Genomic DNA, 20,853 nt, shown 5'->3' on the forward strand with positions numbered 1-20,853 from the left:
GGCGGGGACCCTATATAAGGTCCGTGGACCAGGGGAGAGGGCCGTCCAGGGAGCCTCTTGGTACCCTATTGCTCCGCAGTCACTTGGCTGTGGGCCCTAGAATGGCGATTGCGTGCCCGCAGATCGCTGGCCCTGGTGGTGACTGCTAAGGATCCAGTATGTACCAGAGCCAGGAACCTGGCCCGTTCCGAAGCTCACCGTGGGTCCCCAGTTAGAAGGTGAAAAGAGAGGAGAAAGGGAAAAAAAAAAAAAGAAAAAAGAAAAGGAAAGAAAGAAAAGAAAGAGGAGAAAATGAAAGAGAAAAGAAAAAAAAAAGAAGAAAAAGAAAGAAAAGAAAAAAAAAAAAGGAAAAGAAACGCAAAAAGCCAAACCAAAAAACACCAAAAACGCCAACAAAAATGAACAAAAACAAACTACATAGCACCTCACCACACCGCAAGGCAGAAAGATACACAAATCTTAAGTATATAATTCAGCGACTCAATGTTTTTTTGTTTGTTTGTTTTACGCCTTAGCACAGCTCCGCCCCTTCACTTCCGCTCGGCTGGGTCCGGAGCGGCCATTAGATGTTTTTGTTTTACGCCTTAGGGCAGCTCCGCCCCTCACGCCCGCCCGGCTGGGTCCCGGGCGGTTTCGCAGTGGATTTCAAGATGGCGTCTGCGCGCCCGCACAGCTCCGAGGGTGGTGGGGATCCAACCTCCGTGCTCAAAAAGGCGCGGCAGCCAGAGGCCCAGAGGGCAAAGGTGCCCGCTGAGGCTGTCCGGCTCGTGAGCCGCCGGGGAAAAAAAAAAAAAAAAAAAAACCACCAAAAAAAACAAAAACAAACACAAACACAAACAAAACCCAGAAGAAATTTACCAAGAATAAAATATACAGTTCGGCGAGCCTATTCTTCTTGTTTTGTTTTTTTTTTTTTTTTTTTTTTTGCCTTAGCGCAGCTCTGCCCCTTCACCCCGAGCGCGGCCCCGGCATATCCCGCACTCCTGGCGTTGGTTCAGAGACCAGCGGAGGGCGCCGGGCAGAGAGAGCCGCTGGGCACTTTTTGGCTCCTGAGCCGTTTCGCCCTCGCTTTCAAGATGGCTCCTGCCGAGCTCCGGGGCTGGAGGGGACCGGCTCCCCGGCAGGCAGAGACCACCACTGCCCAGGGGCTGGCCAGCAAGGACACGCACCGGGGGTGACCGGCTGGAGAACTGCCGAAAAAGGCAGCACGGGGTATGACGCTATTTGCTGTCCGGGAGTCTTTTGTGTTTTTCCGCCCTGGTGCAGATCCGTCCCTCCTCGCCAAGCGCTGTCTCAGCTGAGATCCCCCAGGTTCTAAGGTAATTTCGCAAAAAAGCCTCCTGTCTGCAATGCGCCACGTATCCCTCAGTGATTCTGCGCTGGCCTGGGTCAGGGCTCTGTTCAATTGGGAGCGGAGGGCAAGCCGCTTTCCCGAGAGGCTGCACCCACCCCGGCTGGGGGCGGGTGTATCCAACCCGCGCTCCGCTGGCTAGTGTCTGTCCCGCGTTCCTAATATTCGTTCACCTCAGACCTCACTCGCTCTGTTTGTCCCACGCTGATTCTCCGTGGCTTCACACCGCTGTTCCTGTGTGGGAGCGGTCCTCTAGCGTTGTGGCAGGTCCGGATCGATGCCTTCCTCCCCGGGAGCGCAGATTCAGGCCGTCACCACCACTCCGCCATCTTTTTGAGTAATGAAGTTGTATTTTATCTTTGTCAGATTTGTGATTTGAGTATGTTGACATCCATATATTTTCTTCATAAATTTTTCAACTCTTTTGCTCATATTTTGGATGGATTTTATTTTTACTTACTGCTGAACTTAGAGAGTTATGTATGTATTCTCTACATAAGTCCTTTGGCAGATAGGTGATTTACAAATACTTTCTCCCAATCTGTCACAAAAGAAGTTTTTAATTTTCATTAAGCCCAACTTGGATTTTTTTTCTTAATTTTTTTCTTCTAATTTTTTTCTTGGATTTTTTTTCATGTCTTTGCTATTGTGTCTAACAATTCTTTGCCTAATCCCAAGTCATAAATATTTCCTTCTATTTCTCCTTCTAAAATTTTATAGTATCACTTCTGATCATCTTTTTATTTATTTTTTAAACACCACAGAGAATTTATTTTTTTTTCAGGTAAAGTCAGTAACTAATTCCTCCTCTTCCCATTGTACGCAGTGAGCCCGTATCGGGTATGAATGAAGCAGGCCTGAGAAGCTGCCAGGCTGAACTCTCTGTCCAGGCTGAGGGTGTGCCCGCCAGCTGGCTCAGGCTCTCCGCCTCGTCCAGAGCAGGATCTCCATCCTGAGGATGGCCTTGAGGTTTTCGTCCACCACATGCTTCTCCAGGGCAGGCAGGGCCAGTTCGCAGCCATCCTGGTAGCGCTGCCGCAGCCCCTGCGAGTACTCCACCCAGCGCAGTTGGCGCAGCCGCTCATGGAGCAGTTTGTTGGGGGCTGGGGCTCTGAGAGGCCCCTGCTGGGCAGGGAGGCCTTGAGACACTTGGTGCTGCCCGCACTGCGTTGGGAGCCCACCTTCACATGATCTGACCCGAACTCTCCACAGTCATCATGGGCGTGGGAATGGCGCCTGAGAAGAATGTCGCTGCCTCCAGAGAGCCTCTGGCAGCAGTCCCAGCTGGAGAGCCAGCATGCTCCATAAGGATGAAGCTAAACATGACTCTCCAGGAAGCTGGTGAGGCTTCCTGTTACTGGGCAGGTGGCTCCGTATCCTTCTCAGCTTTCCCACCTCCTGCCTGATCTTAGACAAGTTATCTCATCTTTCTTGACTCAGTTTGCTCATCAGTAAAATGGATGGTATGAGTATGATACGGCATGATTAATGAGAAGTGATGCGTTCAGGGCCTGGCACTGTGTATGCACTGCAGCAGATGGGGGAGGAGGGGGGAGCTTGGCCCCTGCCATAAACGACTGCTCTCTGTACAGGAACGAAGATAATGGAACCCTGTGAGCTCCTGGCCAGATGTCCACCTCTGTAACCAGTACAGCCAAGCCCTGCCCTCCTGTTCTGATAGACCATCCTGACTACTTACATCACACTTTTCTCTGTCACATGAGAAGCCCAGGCCTCTTGGGCCATCCCATCCTCAGGTAAAAGGCCCTATGGGCAGCCTCTCTCTCCTGCCCCAGCCCGCGGTCACGATCCCTGCTCTATTTATGCACAATCACTGACTGACACACTACAAACTTCGTTTATTTGACTCCTCCTCAGCCAATCTCCAAAGCCTAGAAGGGCACACAACAGGCGCTCAACAGATGCTGTAGAAAGACAATCTGCTGATTCACCGGGGGCTGTTGCCAGTCCAGGGGCTAAATGCCCCTTCCACGGTGAGGGGCGAGGCCCATTGCAGGCGCCAACATGCAGTGACCCCACTGGGTCCCACGTGGGCGTGCAGAAGCCAGGGCTTCTCCCAGGGAGCCACATCCGGCTGAGGCCTCTCTAAGGTGTCTTGGACCTGGCTGAGCAGTGACCTTGCGCCGTGCAGCCACTGCCCTTCAGCCCTGCTCTGTCCCCACCAGGACTTGCCCAGCTGCAAGCCATGGTGGACACCGCCCTGCCTCCCCAGGCCAAGCTCTACAGGCCTGATCATCTTTTGACATTTATCTTAGTTTTAATTTCAGTTTCTGTTTTTGTAAAGTCCTTGGTCATATCCCTCCCCTTAACTTGAGCTCTATAAACCTCTAAATTAGTTAGAAAATATCTAAATAGTCTCTATGGTGATTATTAATGGGATAGAGGAATATGTCTCTTATTGTTGAAATAACTGAAACTATTACTGTCTTTAATCTTGGTACATACATTTATATAGGAAAGCATTAGTGAAAGGTCTTGCAAAATTAACAGGAAAATATCTAATCCCAAAATTTCTTAGTAACAACTGAAGATCAATCCTATAAATTCTCTAACAGCCAACCTGCTGGAGTTCCATTTTCACATCTGAAAAGAGCCTAGCAGACAGAAAGGAAACGTAAATCTTTCTCTTTACATTTGCCAGAAACCGCTTTTTTAGGATTTGTTTTACAGTCTTGGAGTTCCTGAAGGAAGGACAGGATAGGGGCTCCAGGCTTCAGCCACATCTCCAGGGCAGAGTCACAGCTCCTGCAATAATGTCTTCTGCAAGGAAGGCAGGAGAGCCAACTCTTAGACTTTGACATCCTGTCACAGCTTCTGTTATCTTGCTGCAGAGAAGAAAGACAGGAGTGGATGCAGCAGTTTCTCACAGCAGTCACTATTTTTTTTTTCTTTCTCTTTGCTCCTATAAAAACCAACCAGCCTCTTGGTCTCTACCCAGGCACCTCCCTTCTCTTTTGAGTGCCTCACCAAGCAACTCCCCTCTGTCTTTTTCCATTTATTTCCCTTTTTTTCTCTCCCACTCTCTCACTCTCACTCTTTCTCTCTCCTTCTAAAAATAAATTTTATACTTTTATATCCTAATCTCTGTGTGAGAATCCTTTCTTCCCTGTGCCATGAGAATCTACTAAGCTTTCCACCCTAACAATTAGCACATTAATTCTAAAGTAATCATTTATTTTCTTAGGCAGCTTTATTGGAAGACACGAAAACTGTATTTGTTTTCTGAATCTCCAAGCAAGCATGCAAATTGATCAGTTGTGTATTCACTCACATAGAGTATGAACATCTCATTGCAATAATCATTAAATATCATGCTAACACTCATATTATCATCATCATTGCCACCACCACATGTGACATTTGTTTAGTCTATTTTCTAGTATCTATTGGGTGGTTTGCTTTGTTTTGCTTTACTTTAATATTCTTATTTTAGATATCAGCACAAAACTTTCAGGAAATTAACTGTTTCATTGTCATATTACAAATAAGAAAACTGGTAATGGAGAGCTGAATGACTCTTTTTCAGGTATTTGTTCAATGTACAAAAAATATCCAACTCCAAATATTTACTATTTAGCGTGCATCCCATTTTCATATATTTTCAGGTACATTGGGGCAAAGATTATTTGTCCATTCCATATGCATTCTCCACATCTAATTGCCTAAGAAAATTTCTATGTTTATAGAACAGAAATATACTCATGTTGGTGGGGGAAAACACCTTATTTTTCATTCCTTCCTTCAGATAGAAAAAGATCATCAGCTGAGATGCTTGGGCAACTTTGAAAAGGCAACAGTTAAGTGGTATTTATTTTTATGCCTATTTATTTGTTCTATTTTTCTCATGTGAAACAAAGGTATGATGTCTGGGACTGCAGCAGCCATGTTGGGCCATAAGGGAAAGGACAATAGAATTGCAGAACATCACACAGCCTGGCCACTACATCAGTGCTAGCAAAGGGTAATTAGACTCCAAGCAACAAAACATGGCCACTAATTGATTCACATTCCTTTCCCTTCAACTTTGCTGTAGAGCAAATGTTACCAAATTAAATAAAGCAATATAACATGTATTTATTTATGTATACTCTGCTATTATTTCTTGCACTGAAGTTATCACTACACCAAAATTAAGACCCAAACTATTAAATAACCAGGAACAAAATTCATCAAATGTTTTGAAAAACCCACTTTATTTGTATATGTGAACCAGAATCATGAGGAGAGCATGTTTATTTTCTCTCTGACATTTCCTAAACATTTTTCTATCTTTATCTTTCCTCCCAAACATCCAGAATGTTTGCATACTTACTTCGATATAGAACCATAATTAATAATTACAAACAACAGACTTTCTGATATCACTTTAAATAATGACAGTCAACTATTTAGAGGTTTTTCAAATAAAAATATCATATATTCAGAGGAGGGAGACTAAAGCTAAACATTTATTGACAAATCCATGGGATATACTGGCTGTTTTACATCAAATATGATATAAAATGACTGTAAATTCACATATATGAATATATACTTAAATACATAAAATATAAAAAATTTAGAAATCATTTTTGTTACAAAAATAAGTTTCCAAACATGACAAACTCATTCTTCATCATATGGTAAAGTATATATCCCACTGTCAAAAATGAGTGAGTGTGTGTGTATGTGTTAGAGATTGTATTCAGCACCCCATACTAAAGACTTGAAGCAACATCACCTAAATTTGACAAAGGTTTGTTAATGTCTCAGACAAGAGATGTCCGAAGTAAACAGCCCTGTGACGCAGTGGTAGATGTGCAACATCATCAATTTCACAAACACTTTCTCTCTGCTATCTCTGTCGCACAGCTTTCATCGCAGAGTTGTTTCATGGTTATAAAATGGCCATTGCAACTTCTGTCATCACTTCCACATTCCAGACCAGTGTAAGCTAGAAAGTAGATGGGCAAAAGTGCCCTAGTGCTATCTTCTCCCTTTAAAGAAACTATCCTCAAAGCCACCACCAAATCCCCCCAACGCCAGCACCACTTACAAGTCACTTGGTCAGAACCTGATCAAATGTGCTTCTCCAATCTTCAAGACAGGGTTGAAAAACTATACACAATTCAGACATTTCTTATAAATTGAAGTGAATCAAGTATATCTTTAAGTCAATTTTATCAAAATTACACTTGGTAAAGTCACTGATAGGCCAAATATCATTGAGCAAATGATCAAATTCTCAGCCTTCAATATACAGCCTTTTTGTTGGGATTTGATGCAGTTGGTGACTCCTGGTCTTCCTTAAACATTTGTTCATTTGTCCTTCAGGTCACTTATCTACCTTTCTTCCTCTCCCTCCTACGTCACTGATTTCTCCTTTGTAATCTTCTTAATGAATTCTCTTCAAATAAGTGTACTCTAAAGTTTGCAACACCCTAGGTCAGTCCTCCACTCCCGCGGTGATCTCCTACAGCCCCACAACTTCAGCTACCATCCATACCTGATGACTTCCAAGTCACAGGTGTGACTGCAATTCTCTCCTTATTTTATGAGTTATGCCCAACTACTTCTTTGGGCATTCCAATTGGATGTCTTCATAATTCTCAATCTGAACAATTTTTTGCCTTTGTAAATTTTTTCCAGTACATTATTAGGAAAATACTAATACAGAAGTTAGAAACAGTGCAATAATCACTAATATATCCTCCCTGTAACCCTTAAATTTAGTATTTTACTGTGTTTTATTCATTTTTCCACTGTGTTGAAGCATTTGACAGTAATTAGCAGAAATCACAGCACTTCATTCCTAAATTCCTCAACAGATGTCTCCTAAAAACAAATACAATAATATATATAATCACAATAACATTATCATAGCTATGAAATATAATCACTATGTTAAAATCTAAAACTCAGGACATATCCTAATTCCTATTACTTTTCCTAAAGAAATATTATTTTGTGTCTGTGTATTTTTTTTTGTATCCAGAGTGCAACAAGTTTTATGCATTGCATTTTCATGTTATGACACTTTAGTTCTATTAACTTAAAGACTATTTAGTCACTATTTTGCTTAAACAGAACTCTAGATTCAACAACAGAAACTACTCTTTTCCTAGTGTTGTCCACCTCAAAAAATAGCAACACAAAAGATTGAAGACCTTTTTGTCTCCTTTCATTTCCTATTAGTAAATCATGTCAGTTATGCATTCAAAATATATATTTTCAGAAGTTTATATTTTTTTCCATAGTAGAAAACAGTTTCTTCTGAATCTTTCTTGAATCATTTATGGTATGCTACCATTGCCATTTGACTGTTGACTTCATATACTTACCAAAATATATCATTCCGATATCATCTTTATAACCTTATATTACTCCCTTATTTTGCCAAATAAGTTTTGAGGTGAATTAATATTCAAAAATCACATGTAAAATAGGACAATCATATGAAAAGTATGCATAGCATTTCAAAGGCCTCATAATGAAAGCATCAAGATACTAAATAACAAATTTAGATGTAACATAAACAAACTACAATTTGGTATTAAATAAGCATATGTAACATTGATATGCAATGGACTATATTGTTTCAATGGTAAATTTTACTTTTAAAGAGTATCAATTTCACTCATTAATATGAAGATTTCTTGCTTATGAATTATATTAACAAATCCATGAATACATTAGATTCTCTAGGTTTTCTGTCAGTCTTTGCATTAGGCACTGTTTTTTTTATTTCAGGATATTATGGGGGTACAAACATTTTGGTTACATGTTGTGACTTTGCCACATCCCAACCATGATTTGAGATGTGCCCTTCCCTGCTACAATGCTCACTGCCTCCATTAGTTGTGAGTTTATCCACCCCCAAACCCCCTACCCCCAAAGAATATTACTACCGTGTGAGCACCTTAGTGTTGATCAGTGTCAGTTTGATGGCGAGTATATGTGGTGCCTATTCTTCCATTCTTGTGATACCTCACTTTGGAGGCAGGGACTGGTTTTGTGGTGCTTACTTTCTTTTATCATTAAGTGCAAGACCTATTTCAAAGTTCCCTTTCCTCTACCCTAATTGTAGAGGAATGTAGTCTAAGAGAGCAACATGCATTTGCATCAGAGTTATAAAACTTATCACAAAAGAGCCATTGTCAGGCCGGTGTGGTGGCTCACGCCTGTAATCCTAGCACTCTGGGAGGCCGAGGTGGGCAGATCGTTTGAGCTCAGGAGTTCGAGACCAGCCTGAGCAAGAGCGAGACCCCATCTCTACTAAAAATAGAAAGAAATTATATGGACAGCTAAAAATATATATAGAAAAAATTAGCCGGGCATAGTGGTGCATGCCTGTAATCCCAGCTACTCGGGAGGCTGAGACAGGAGGATCGCTTGGGCCCAGGAGTTTGAGGTTGCTGTGAGCTAGGCTGACGCCACGGCACTCACTCTAGCCTGGGCAACAGAGTGAGACTCTGTCTCAAAAAAAAAAAAAAAAAAAAAAAAAAAAAAAGCGCCATTGTCCATGATTAAGCACAAAGTCAGCCAGCACATTTCAAAGAATTCCAGTGTATAACTTTTATAAACAATACTGTAATGAAATCATGTCACTTTAGAGTAAAAAATAACCACTTGCCAACCAAGGAAAATGACATTGTTTTCAAATAGGTCCAAATATAATGGAAATGAACAGCCTTATTCATATGATGTAGTAGATGGGCTTACATATGCAGAACTTGATCAATCAAAACTAACAGAAGAGTTAGAACCCATAACAGAGAAAAACAGAAAACATTTCCTTAAACATATTTTGTAAAGGGCTTTTTCTATTTGTTTAGTGAAAAATGTGGATTGTTTTATCAGACCTTCATGATCATGTGTTATTTAATTTGATAAATAGTGCATGTTTATACATTTAAATTGTGGCTATATATTTCCTTATGTAATATTAATAAATTTCATAAACTTTTCTATTTTTTCCAAGTAATTTTAATACATAATATTTTATTTAATAGCCTCTAACTGTCTCTTCAAGACTCTGAAGATCAAATTAGGCAAACCAAGATCAGCAATGTTTCTTTCTTTTTTTTTTTTTTTTTGAGACAGAGTCTCACTCTGTTGCCCGGGCTAAAGTGCCGTAGTGTCAGCCTAACTCACAGCAACCTCACACTCCCGGGCTCAAGCAATCCTCCTGCCTCAGCCTCTGAAGTAGCTGGAACTACAGGCAATATATATACATATATATATAATTTTTTTTTAGTTGTCCAGCTAATTTCTTTCTATTTTTTAGTAGAGGTGGGATCTCGCTCTTGCTCAGGCTGGTCTCAAACTCCTGAGCTCAAACGATCTGCCTACCTTGGCCTCTCAGAGAGCTAGGATCACAGGCGTGAGCCACCACGCCCAGCCAGCAATGTTCCTTAATTTATTTTTAACAAAATGTATTTGTCTATTTGTGAATTTATATATATACATACCCATCTTTATTTATCTATCTATATGTATATCAAAGTTTAAATAATGCAAAATGCAATGATGGTGAGATTGGCAATAGAGAAGTGGTGCATTTTTTTTACCCCATAAGATTTTCCATATATTTTATTTGTTTTATAATAATAATGATGATGATGGCTAATATTTACAGAGCACTTTTTATGTGCCAGAATGTCTTTAAAGAGTTTTACAATACTAATTTAATATTTATAACACTATAAGGCAATTGCTATTAATATTAATATCCCCATTTTACAAATGAGTGAACTAATCCATAGAAAAGTAAATTACCTTGCCCCAGGGCCAAGCCTCTTTACATTCATTCATTCATTCATTCATTTTGAAATATTAAGGAGATACAAAATTTTTGTTACATTGATAGCTTTGGTACTGCTTGTGTCAGGGCTACAAGTGTACCTATCACTCAAATAGTGTTCATTGTACCTATTAAGTAGGTTTTTGCCCCTTCCCCTGCTTGAGTTCCAATGACTTTTACCTCTCTCTGTGCACATGTGTGCCCATCCATTAGTTCCAATTTATATGAGAGTTAATGTGGTATTTGTTTTTCCATTCTTTAGATACTTCACTTAGGATAATGGTCTCCAGTTCCATCTAAATTGCTACAGAAGGCATTAATTCACCCTTTTTATGGCTGAATAGTGCTCCATGGTATACATACTGCACATTTTGTTAATCCACTCATGCATCAAAGGGCACTTGGGTTGATTCCACATCTTTGCAATTGCAAATTGTGCTGCAATAAAAATTTGAGTGCAGGTTTTTTTTTATATATATAAAATGACTTATTTTCCTTTGGATAGTTACCCAGTAGTGGCATTACTAGATAGAATGATAGGTCTACTTGTAATTCTTTGAGAAATCTCCATATTGTTTTCCATAGAGGTTGTACTAAGTTGCAGTTCCACCAACAGCATATAAGCATTCCTTTCTCTCTGCATCCATGCCAGCATCTATTTTTTGTGGTGGGGCTTTTTAATAAAAACCATTTTTAACAGGGGTGATATCTCATTGTGGTTTTAATTTACAATTCCCTGATTAGTGATGTTGAGCATTTTTTTCATATGTTTGTTGGCCATTTGTCTACCTTCTTTTGAAAAACTTCTGTTCATGTATTTTGCTCAATTTTAATGGGGTTATTGTATTTTTCTACCCTATAAATTTTTTCATATATTTTCCATATAACTCACATGATTTGAATGTCTTATTGTATACTTTCAGAAAAAAGAGGCATTTATCGTTGGGTTATAATTACATCGATAATGCAAGTAAGTTCTTAGCACAGTAATTTTTTATATAATAATTTTACATAATAAAATCTACAAATTGAAAGTATGTAATTCAGTAACTTTTGAGAAGTTTATATACTCATGCAGCTATCAATCTAATAAAGGTATAGAATCTATCCATCACCCCAGAAAATTCTCTTTTGTCTCATTCCAGATAATCCTTCACCCCTACTAAAAAAATATTTTTTTTTTATTTTTTTTTTTTTATTATTTTTTTATTATATATATATTTTTTTCAATTTAGTTTTACAGAATCAAAGAGTCTAACAGTATATCTTGTTAGATACAGTATGTCCTCATAATGTATTATCTTTTTTTTTTTTTTTTTTTTTTTGAGACAGAGTGTCACTCTGTTGCCCGGGGTAGAGTGCCGTGGCATCAGCCTTGCTCACAGCAACCTCAAACTCCTGGGCTCAAGCAATCCTACTGCCTCAGCCTCCTGAGTAGCTGGCAATACAGGCATGTGCCACCATGTCTGGCTAATTTTTTCTATATATTTTTAGTTGGTCCACTAATTTCTTTCTATTTTTATTAGAGACAGGATCTCACTCTTGCTTAGGCTGGTATCAAACTCCTGACCTTGAGTGATCCACCCACCTCGGCCTCCCAGAGTGCTAGGATTACAGGCATGAGCCACCATGCCTGGCCAAAATATCATTCTTATTTCAATCATAAATTAATTTGCTTGTTCTTGAAACATGTATATATATGTGTATGTGTATATACCGTTAAATGAAATTTATGATGGACCATCACTATGGACTAGATTCCTACACTAGGCCCCAACAGACCAGACTAAATCAGAATGAAGTCACTCATCAAATTGAAATGGTCCAGTTTAACAAACAAACAGAAATTCATAGCAACCAAGCAGAAGGGGCCCAGTTTACCTTAGAGAGCATGATGAAGAAGTATCCTCTGTTTTACTCTTATAAGGAAAGAAACTTTGAAATGACCAATCTGTGTTTTCTTTGTTTCTCCTCTTTTTAAAGCCAATTTCTGCCTAAAACCCAACCTCCACTTCTTAGCTCATTGGAACACCCATTCTACATTATATTACAGCATGAGATATTGCTCAATTCTATAATCACTAACAAAAGCCAAGCATCTTTAAGTTTGTTATAATCTTGTCTTTTGACTATATCTATGTATCTGTCTTTGAAGCACATGAACACATGAAATGTATACATACAATATGTGCTTTTTAACATCCAGTTCCTTTTGTGAAATGCAATCTTAGAAGATATGTGCATGTTGTGTGTGTCTATTGATTATTCTTTTTTGCAGAGTAGTATTCCATTGTATGACTGTTCCATAGTATTGAATCTCTTCTCTTATTAAAGTACATTTGAATGGTTTACAAGTTTGACTGTTAAAAGATAAACTGTGGCACATTAAAATATTAAAAAGTTTACTTGAGCATTCACAATTTATCAATCAGGTAGCCCCAGACTTCAAGTGGTAATGGGCTCAAACAAAGAGGCATGAGGAATGCTTTATAAGGTGAACATAAAATCAAAACAAAGAAAATATTTGATTGGTTAAAGTAGTTCAGTTGCATTATTTGGGAAAGCCCCAAGTTAGAGGTTTGCTGGTGATTTTGTATAATCCTAGAATGTGACCATTTATACAGAGCTGGGTTCTAGTTTGCTTACATGGGAACTCATGGTGTTATAGAGTGATGAGGTCACAGCCCACCTTGCTTAGAAGCCAATAACTATGACACCTGCTTTTGAGAAAAGGCAAGCTTTATTGTAAGGATGACCATCGAGGAAATAGGAGGCACAGCTCAAATCTGTCTCCTCAAGTTGGGGTCTGGGACAAGTTTTAACAAGGGATAGTACTAGGAATTTTGGCTAGGCAGGGTCTGATTGCAGGGCTTCAAATTTGACCATTTACAGTAAGGAATGTTGAGGCAGACATTTTAGCACAAGATGTTCCTGGCCAACAGACTCCTCACTTCTGAAGGGGTTCCAGAGTTCAAGTTCCAGTCATGTTCTAGTCTTCTTTGTTCTGTGGGGAGGAAACCTTGGTTCTGGGTATCATTAGAGGCCAAAGCTTTCTCTGTTGCACATGCCCAGGCAACATGACTTGCAGTTTTGGCTCTGGTATACCTACACCATAAGTTGGCATTCCATTATCAAAAGAGCAGGGCCAGTTTGAGTTGGTCCTGCAGTTACAAAGGCACTGTAGCCACCTCAGCCTAATGGCCTCCCAATTATTATTTCTTTGAAGAAAAATTCTCCCCTTTAGGATAGCCTCTCATTTGTTCTTAGGATGAAATCATAGTTTTATAATAAATCTTAAGCATCCAGTTTAGATAACATAAACATATTTTACTAGTAAACCCAGGTAGAATAAATGCTGTGTATCTGCATTATATTTAATGCTGACAACTCTGAAGAATGCCTGTTTTAATTAAACTACAGACTTAAACCAGCTTTTATTGACCAAAGATTACTCAGACCAGGCAAACTTGAAAAATATTAGAGTTAGTTTCTGTTTTTCTAAGAGTTTTATAAATATTTAATTTATATAAACACTTACTTTTCTTTAAACTAATTAAATAAAGCTCTATTAAAATTAATCTTGGCAATATTATCTATAGGTTAAAAAACATTGTGCATACAAGGGCTGTCCAGAGTCATGTAATATGTTGTCATTATATTAACAATGGCTGGATACTTTCCGGACAGCCCTCATACATACATACATAGACATACATGAACACACCAAGAGAAACAGGTCTTAGAGTTTTCATTCTAAATTTTTAGCCACATTCTAGGTGGAGTAATAAAGAACTCAGCAATTTATAAAAGAACATTTGCAACTGAATTGTGTTTCTGGCAGATGGATCAAGATGAAATTACCTGCCCAGATGGCAAAAGCTTTTCAATAGTATTTGTGGAAAAGACTTTTACAATTTTTTATTTGTGCAATTTCCAAATTGTTCTATTTTTCTGATGAGACATCTTCTCTCAAATTTGCATATCAAAGAGATATCTCTCAGATCCTAGAGGGGACAGGATGGAAAATTTACATCTCAAACTCACAGAGCATAAACTTCAAGCTTAAATATAGTCATTTGTCAAAAGAAAACAAAAGGTATAGGTAAGGGCCCTGTTAATATAAGAAGACTAATAAAATACCTTAAACAAAGGTTAAGTTTTGTGATGTAGATGTAAGTCAATACTTCCTCCACTTTTTAGTGATTTAGTCCTCCTCTTTTCCCGGTGTAGAGAGTGGACCCTTACAAAAGGAGATTGTGTCTGACATGTTCAGGATTTCTTGATTTCCAAGGGGCCCTATTGGTGTATAAATTTGTTTAGGTTAAAACTTCCCCATGGTAGTCACTGTAATTCTGTTGTCTTTGGTAAGGTTCACCCATTTTTCTAAAAAACACAGGGTCTGGTATTCCCAATTAAAATCCTAGACTCCTTGGATTCAGATGAAGCCATTATTCCCTGTCTCCCCAAAACCTTACCTACCTGAGGCCTCTTCATGGGCACAGTCCAGTTTCTGTTGAACTAGTCCAGCTCTGAAATGAATCCAGATTTTTTTAAATGCTCAAATAGAAGCAAAGAGTTCTGGCAAAAAGTTGTGGAACTTGGGTCCAAGAGCATCCTACTGGCAGGGACTTTCAGATGTATAGTGAGAAAGCAGTGAACACAAGGACCTCAATAGGTAGCCTATGAGGTCCCACATTGCTCCCAAGGGTCGTTATCAGGGCTTTCTTTTGAGTATCTCTCTGACATCCAAACTGCTGAAAGGTACAATGAGACACATTATAATATTAAAGAGTTTACTTGAGCATTCAGTGATTCATGATTGGGCAGCTCCAAACTACAAGAAGTTTGGGAGTTCCAAAAAAGGAACATGGGTGGGAGGGAGGATTTTATAAGGTGAATGTGGAAGCAAGGCAAGAAAATATTTGATTGGTTAATTAGGGCAATTGCTTGTGTGAAATTTCCTAGTTAGAGTTTAGTTGGTAGTTTTTGGTTTGTTAAGCTTAGTGGAAAGTTCCTAGTTAGGATTTAGTTCATAGTTTCTGATGGCCTAGAATATGACCATTTACATTGAGTTGCATTTCAGTTTGCTTATACAAGAACCTAGGGCACTGGAATCACCACAGACTAATGGCCTCCAATTAATTTATTTATTTTTATCATGACCAATATGAACAAAGTCTCCATATACATTATCATACAAGTCTTTTGGAAATATGTTTTGACTTTATGTGAGCCTATAACTAGCTTATATTGGAGGTCAAACTGCTAGATAGTTTTCCAGCATGGTAGTTGTACATTGTACCCTCCACCAGCAATGTATGAGAGCTCTCTTTATTACTCATCATCACCTGTATTTTGTGTTGCAAATATTTTTAATTTTAACCCTTCTAGTGGCATGTAGCTAGCTCTATTATCATTTTAAAATCTGAAACTCACTAAAGAATGATAAAGTTCAACACATTCTTAGGTGTTTATTGATAATTGATATATGTTCTTTTATGAGGGGTATCTTTATATTGCTAATAGAAGAAAAACAAACTCCATAAAATAATTTAAAGAGGTTTGTTCCGAGACAACTCTGTGTGACTGAGCCTCAAGAGGTCCTGAGAAAATGTGTCTGAGGTGGCCAGGCAGCCGGGTTACAGCTTGGCTTTATACGAGACAGATACTGCAGGTAAAATCCTAAATCAATACATAGAAGGTGTGCATTGCTTTGGTAAGGGGTGCAGCTTACAGGTTATAGGTGGATTCAAAGATTCTTTGATTTGTAATTGGTTAAAGAAATGAAGCTTTGTCTGAAGGCTTGAAATGTTTTAATTTAAGATAAGGAAGTTCCTTAATTGGAGACCAGCCATACTATACTGATTCAAGTGATTTGTTAAAGAAATTTATGGCTTACAGGCAATTTTAATCTTTGCCCTGCATGGTCTTAGGTTCTTTTAATAATTTAGTGTCTTATAATCTGAGGAGTGTTTTACCTCCCTTCCCTTCATGGCCAGGAATCAGTTCTAAGGTATTTCTGTGGTCCCTTTGGCCAAGAGTGGGTCTGTTTAGTTTGGAGGGGAGCTTAAGATTTTATTTTAGTTCACAATATCTTTGGCCAAAATGTTTTTATTTGTATATATATCAAAATTTGTAAAAATTTTCTTTGTATGCTAGACAAAATTATTTTGTCAAACATAATGTGCCACAAATATTTTCTCTTGTTTTGTGGACAGTCTGTTCTTCCTCCAGTGGTGCGATACCAGAGAAAATCTGGTAAAACAGAGGATGTAATAGGATACAATGTTTTGAAACACAATAACTAAACACTTAGGATACAATTATACATCACATGTAGTACAAGGAAACAAGAAAATCACAACCTAAAAATCATGACCAACAGATGTGTACACTGACATAACACAAGCATTTGATTTGTGTGACAAGGATCTTAAAATAGCTATCACAAAATTGATTCAATGATCAATTACAAACACAGTGGAAATAAATGAGAATAAGAAATCCTCAACAAAGAAATTTTAAAAATCTCAAGAACAAAATAGAAGATAGAAAGGGTTAGATGAAAATTTCAGAATTGGTCTGGTATGGTAGTTCACACCTGTAGTCTACTCACAGCTACTCACTTGGGAGGCTGAGGCAAGAGGATTGCTTGAGCCCAGGAGTTTGAGGTTGCAGTGAGCTAAGATGATGTCATGCACTCTAGCCATGGTGACAGAGCAAAACTCAAAAAAAAATCAGAACTGCAAAATGCAACACCCAAAATTTTAACAACACTTAATATATATATATGTGTGTATATATATATATATATATATATATATACACATTGTATGGGCTAAACAACTAAACAGAGAATATAAAGGAAAGAATCAGTGAACATGAAGATAGAACAATAGACATTAACCCACCTAAAAAGAGAGAGAGAGAAACAGAAAATAGACTTTTAAAAATGAACAGTGACTCAGAGGTCTATAGAACTAAAACAAAAGATCTAATATCCATATTATCAGAATGCCCAAAAGAGAGTTAAGAATAGGGAAGGCTGAAAAAGTAAAAAGTGATCAAAGAAAGAATGACTATGGACTTCTCAAGTTTAGTAAAAAAAATACACACATACACACACACACACACACACACACATATATGCACACACCAATAGATTCCATAAGCTACCCACAAAACTAGAGGAAAAACCCAGACTTATCCATACCACAACACATCACAATTAAACTTTTGATAAACTAAAGGCAAAATAAAATCTTGGAAGCAGCAACAACAGCAACAAAAAGGCACCTTACATAAGGAGAAAAATCAAATGACAGCTTTCATGGAAACCATGAAAACTATGGAAATCATGGAAACAAAAAGGAATTGGCAAAACATTTTCAAGTGTAGAAAGAACAGAACTGTCAACCCAGAATTTTGTATCCAGAGAACATATTCTTCAAGAATGAAGAAAAAATAAAGACATCTTGAACAAAGAAAAACAGAGAAGTTACCATGAGCTGGTCTAACTAAACAAATAACTTTAAAAGGTTCTTAGAACAGAAAAGAAATAAAAAAGAGGCAATCATGAAATATTAGGAAGAAATAAAACATGTAAAATAATAGACTTTCCTTCTCCCCTTGAATTTTCTAAATTATGTTTAACATTTAAAAATAAATTATAACATTATTCAATGTAGTACTCAATGTATATAGAGGAAATGCTTAACATTATTTTATTATAAATAAAAAGGGTAAAAGACTTAAAGGGAGATAAAGTTTCTTTACTTTGCTCAAACTTGTAAATATCAACACTGGTGGACTATGATAAGTTATGTATGTATAGTGTAATACCTGGACACATCACTAAAAATGTCTATACAAAGAGATATAGTCCAACACATTATAGATAATTCAAATTGGAATTACAATACAATAACAAGTGAAACAAGTAGGCAGGAAAAGAAAACAGGTAACAAACATAAAACTAACAAAAGTGACAGACATATGCCCTAAATTATTGCTAATTACATTAAATTTAAGTTTAAATGCATTAATCAAATGATAAAGATTGGTAGAATGGACTTAAAAAGTGATCCAACTAGATGTGTCTACAATAAACTCAGTTCAAACATAAAAACATGCACAGGCTAAAAGTCAATGATAAAAAAGATACACATGCAATCAAATGAAAACAAGAGGGGATAGATTAATATCAGATAAACCAGACTTTAGAGCAAAGCAAATAACTAGAGTCAGAGAGAGATGTCCCATCCATATGATCAATTCACTAAACCAACATCACAGTCTTTCATGTATATGTATCAAAAACAGAGCTGCAAAATATGAGAAGCAAAAACTTCTAGAACTATTGGAGAAATAGACAAATCAACAATCATAGTTGGGGTATCAAAAACTGTCTCCCAACATGGATAAGACAACCACACAGAGAAAATCAGCAAGGACAAGAAGTGCTAAACAACAGGATTATTTTGGGTTGAATCATATACCCCTTAAAATATGTTAAAGTTCTACGGTACCTGTGAATGTGACCTTAATAGGAAATAGGTTCTTTGTAGATGATAAATTAAAATAAAGTCATTATGGTGGGCCCTAATTTAATATGATGGTGTCCTTATAAAAAAGGAAAATCTAGACATAGAGACAGACACAGGGAGAACCCCATATATAGAGAAGTGATACAGTGTAAGTCAAGGAAAACTAGATATTTTCAGCAAACCACCAGAAGGAGGAATAGAGACATGGACGAGATTTTTCCCTCAAAGACTTGAAAAAGAATCAACTCTGTCCTACACCTTGATCTCAGACGTGTAGCCTCTAGAACTGTAAAACAATGCATTGCTGTAGGGTGAGCCACCCAGTTTGTGGTACTTTGTTATGGCAGCCCTAGAAAACAAATATAAGCATCAAAGACATTGATTTAATTGAAATTTATAGATAACTTGACCTACCAATAGAATATACTTTCTTTTCAAGTGTCTAACAAATACCAAATATGATAAATCCATTAAAAACTGAACACATTTAAAAGAAGTCAAATAACATAGAGTGTATTCTGAGATCACAGTAAAATCAATCTAGAAATTAATAACAAAAAGATAACATGAAAAATCTTCAAACATTTCGAAAAATCTCTAAACTAAACAACATATGACTAGATAATCACTGAATCAAAGACAATGATTCAAGTGAAATTTAAAAATAAATAAAATTGAATATAAATGAAAACACAAGATTTTGAAATCTGTGAGACATGGTTAAAGCAGTGTAGAAAGAAAAATGTACAAGTACAGTCATGTGCTGGAGAATGACATTTTGGTCAACGATAGACCAAAAATATGATTAAAACAGAGCAGAAAAATTCTTCTCACGTAGAGACATAGTAGTGTAATACATTATTTGTGTGGTTGTGTTGATGCTTGTGCATACACCTAAGGTGCTGCCAGTCATATAAAAGTATCCCACATATGTAAAGTACATAATATGTGGAAATACATAATGGTTTATGTATTTATTATACTATCATTTTATTGTTACTTTAGAGTTACTCTTTCTACGTAATACTTATTATAAAATTCAACTGTAAATCTACACCTGGCAGGTCCTTCAGAAGGTGTTACAAAAGAAGGCATTGCAATCACAGAAGAGGGCAGTTCTAGGCATGTTAGTGCCCAGGAAGGCTTTCCAGTAGAACAGAAGTGGAGGTGGAAGATAGTAATAGTGATGATCCTGACCCTGTGTAGGCCTAGGCTAATGTGTGTGTTTTATCTTAGTCTTTGACAAAAAAGTTTAAAAAATAATAAAAAAAGATATAAAACAAAACAAAGTTTATAGAATAAGGATATAAAGAAAGAAAATATTATTATACAGCTATACAGTCTGTATTTTAAGCTAAGTGTTATTAAAACAAAGTCAAAAAGTTGGGCATCTACCCAGAAGAACAAAAGTCATTCTATAAAAAAGACACCTGCACCCGAATGTTTATAGCAGCACAATTCACAATCGCAAAAATGTGGAAACAACCCAAATGCCCATCGATTCATGAATGGATTAGCAAAATGTGGTATATGTATACCATGGAATATTACTCAGCTATTAGAAATGATGGCGATATGGCATCTCTTTGGTTCTCCTGGAGTGAGCTGGAACCCATTCTATTAAGTGAAGTATCCCAAGAATGGAAAAACAAGCACCACATGTACTCACCAGCAAACTGGTTTCCCTGAGAGCACATTTGGGATTCACACCAATAGGGTATTGGACAGAGGTCAGGGCTGGGTGGAAGGGATGGGTGTATACCTACTTGATGAGTGCGATGCGCACTGCCTGGGGAATGGACACGTTTGAAGTTCTCTCGGGGGGGGGGGGGGGGGATGGGGTGGGGGGAGGGGAGGAGTGCACACCTACATGATGAGAGTGATGTGCACTGTCTAGGAAATGGACACAACTAAAGCTCAGACTCGGGGGGATGGGGAGGCATGGGCAATGTATATAGCCTGATCTTTTGTACCCCCTTGATGAGCTGAAAAACAAACAAAATAAAAAGAAAAAAAAAAAAAAAAGTTAAAAACAATTTAAAAGTTTATAAAGTAAAGCTATAGTAAGGTAAGGCTAACTTATTATTGAAGGAAAAAACAACTTTTAAAAATAAATTAAGGGGTGTAGCCTAAGTGTACTTAAGTGGTATATC

General features: G+C 37.7%; 1 protein-coding gene across 1 annotated transcript in view; it reads right to left on the reverse strand.

Moving 5' to 3' along the window:
- Positions 1-2,266: 2,266 nt before the first annotated feature.
- The window catches only part of LOC138380936 (zinc finger protein 737-like), a 56,044-nt gene continuing 37,457 nt past the window's right edge, over positions 2,267-20,853 (reverse strand). The window contains exon 5 of the mRNA XM_069465361.1: positions 2,267-2,515. Coding sequence (XP_069321462.1) covers positions 2,267-2,515 — 249 coding nt within the window. The remainder of the gene's footprint in view (positions 2,516-20,853) is intronic.

Source organism: Eulemur rufifrons, chromosome 2 (genome assembly GCF_041146395.1).
Source record: "Eulemur rufifrons isolate Redbay chromosome 2, OSU_ERuf_1, whole genome shotgun sequence".
NCBI classification, from domain to species: domain Eukaryota; kingdom Metazoa; phylum Chordata; class Mammalia; order Primates; family Lemuridae; genus Eulemur; species Eulemur rufifrons.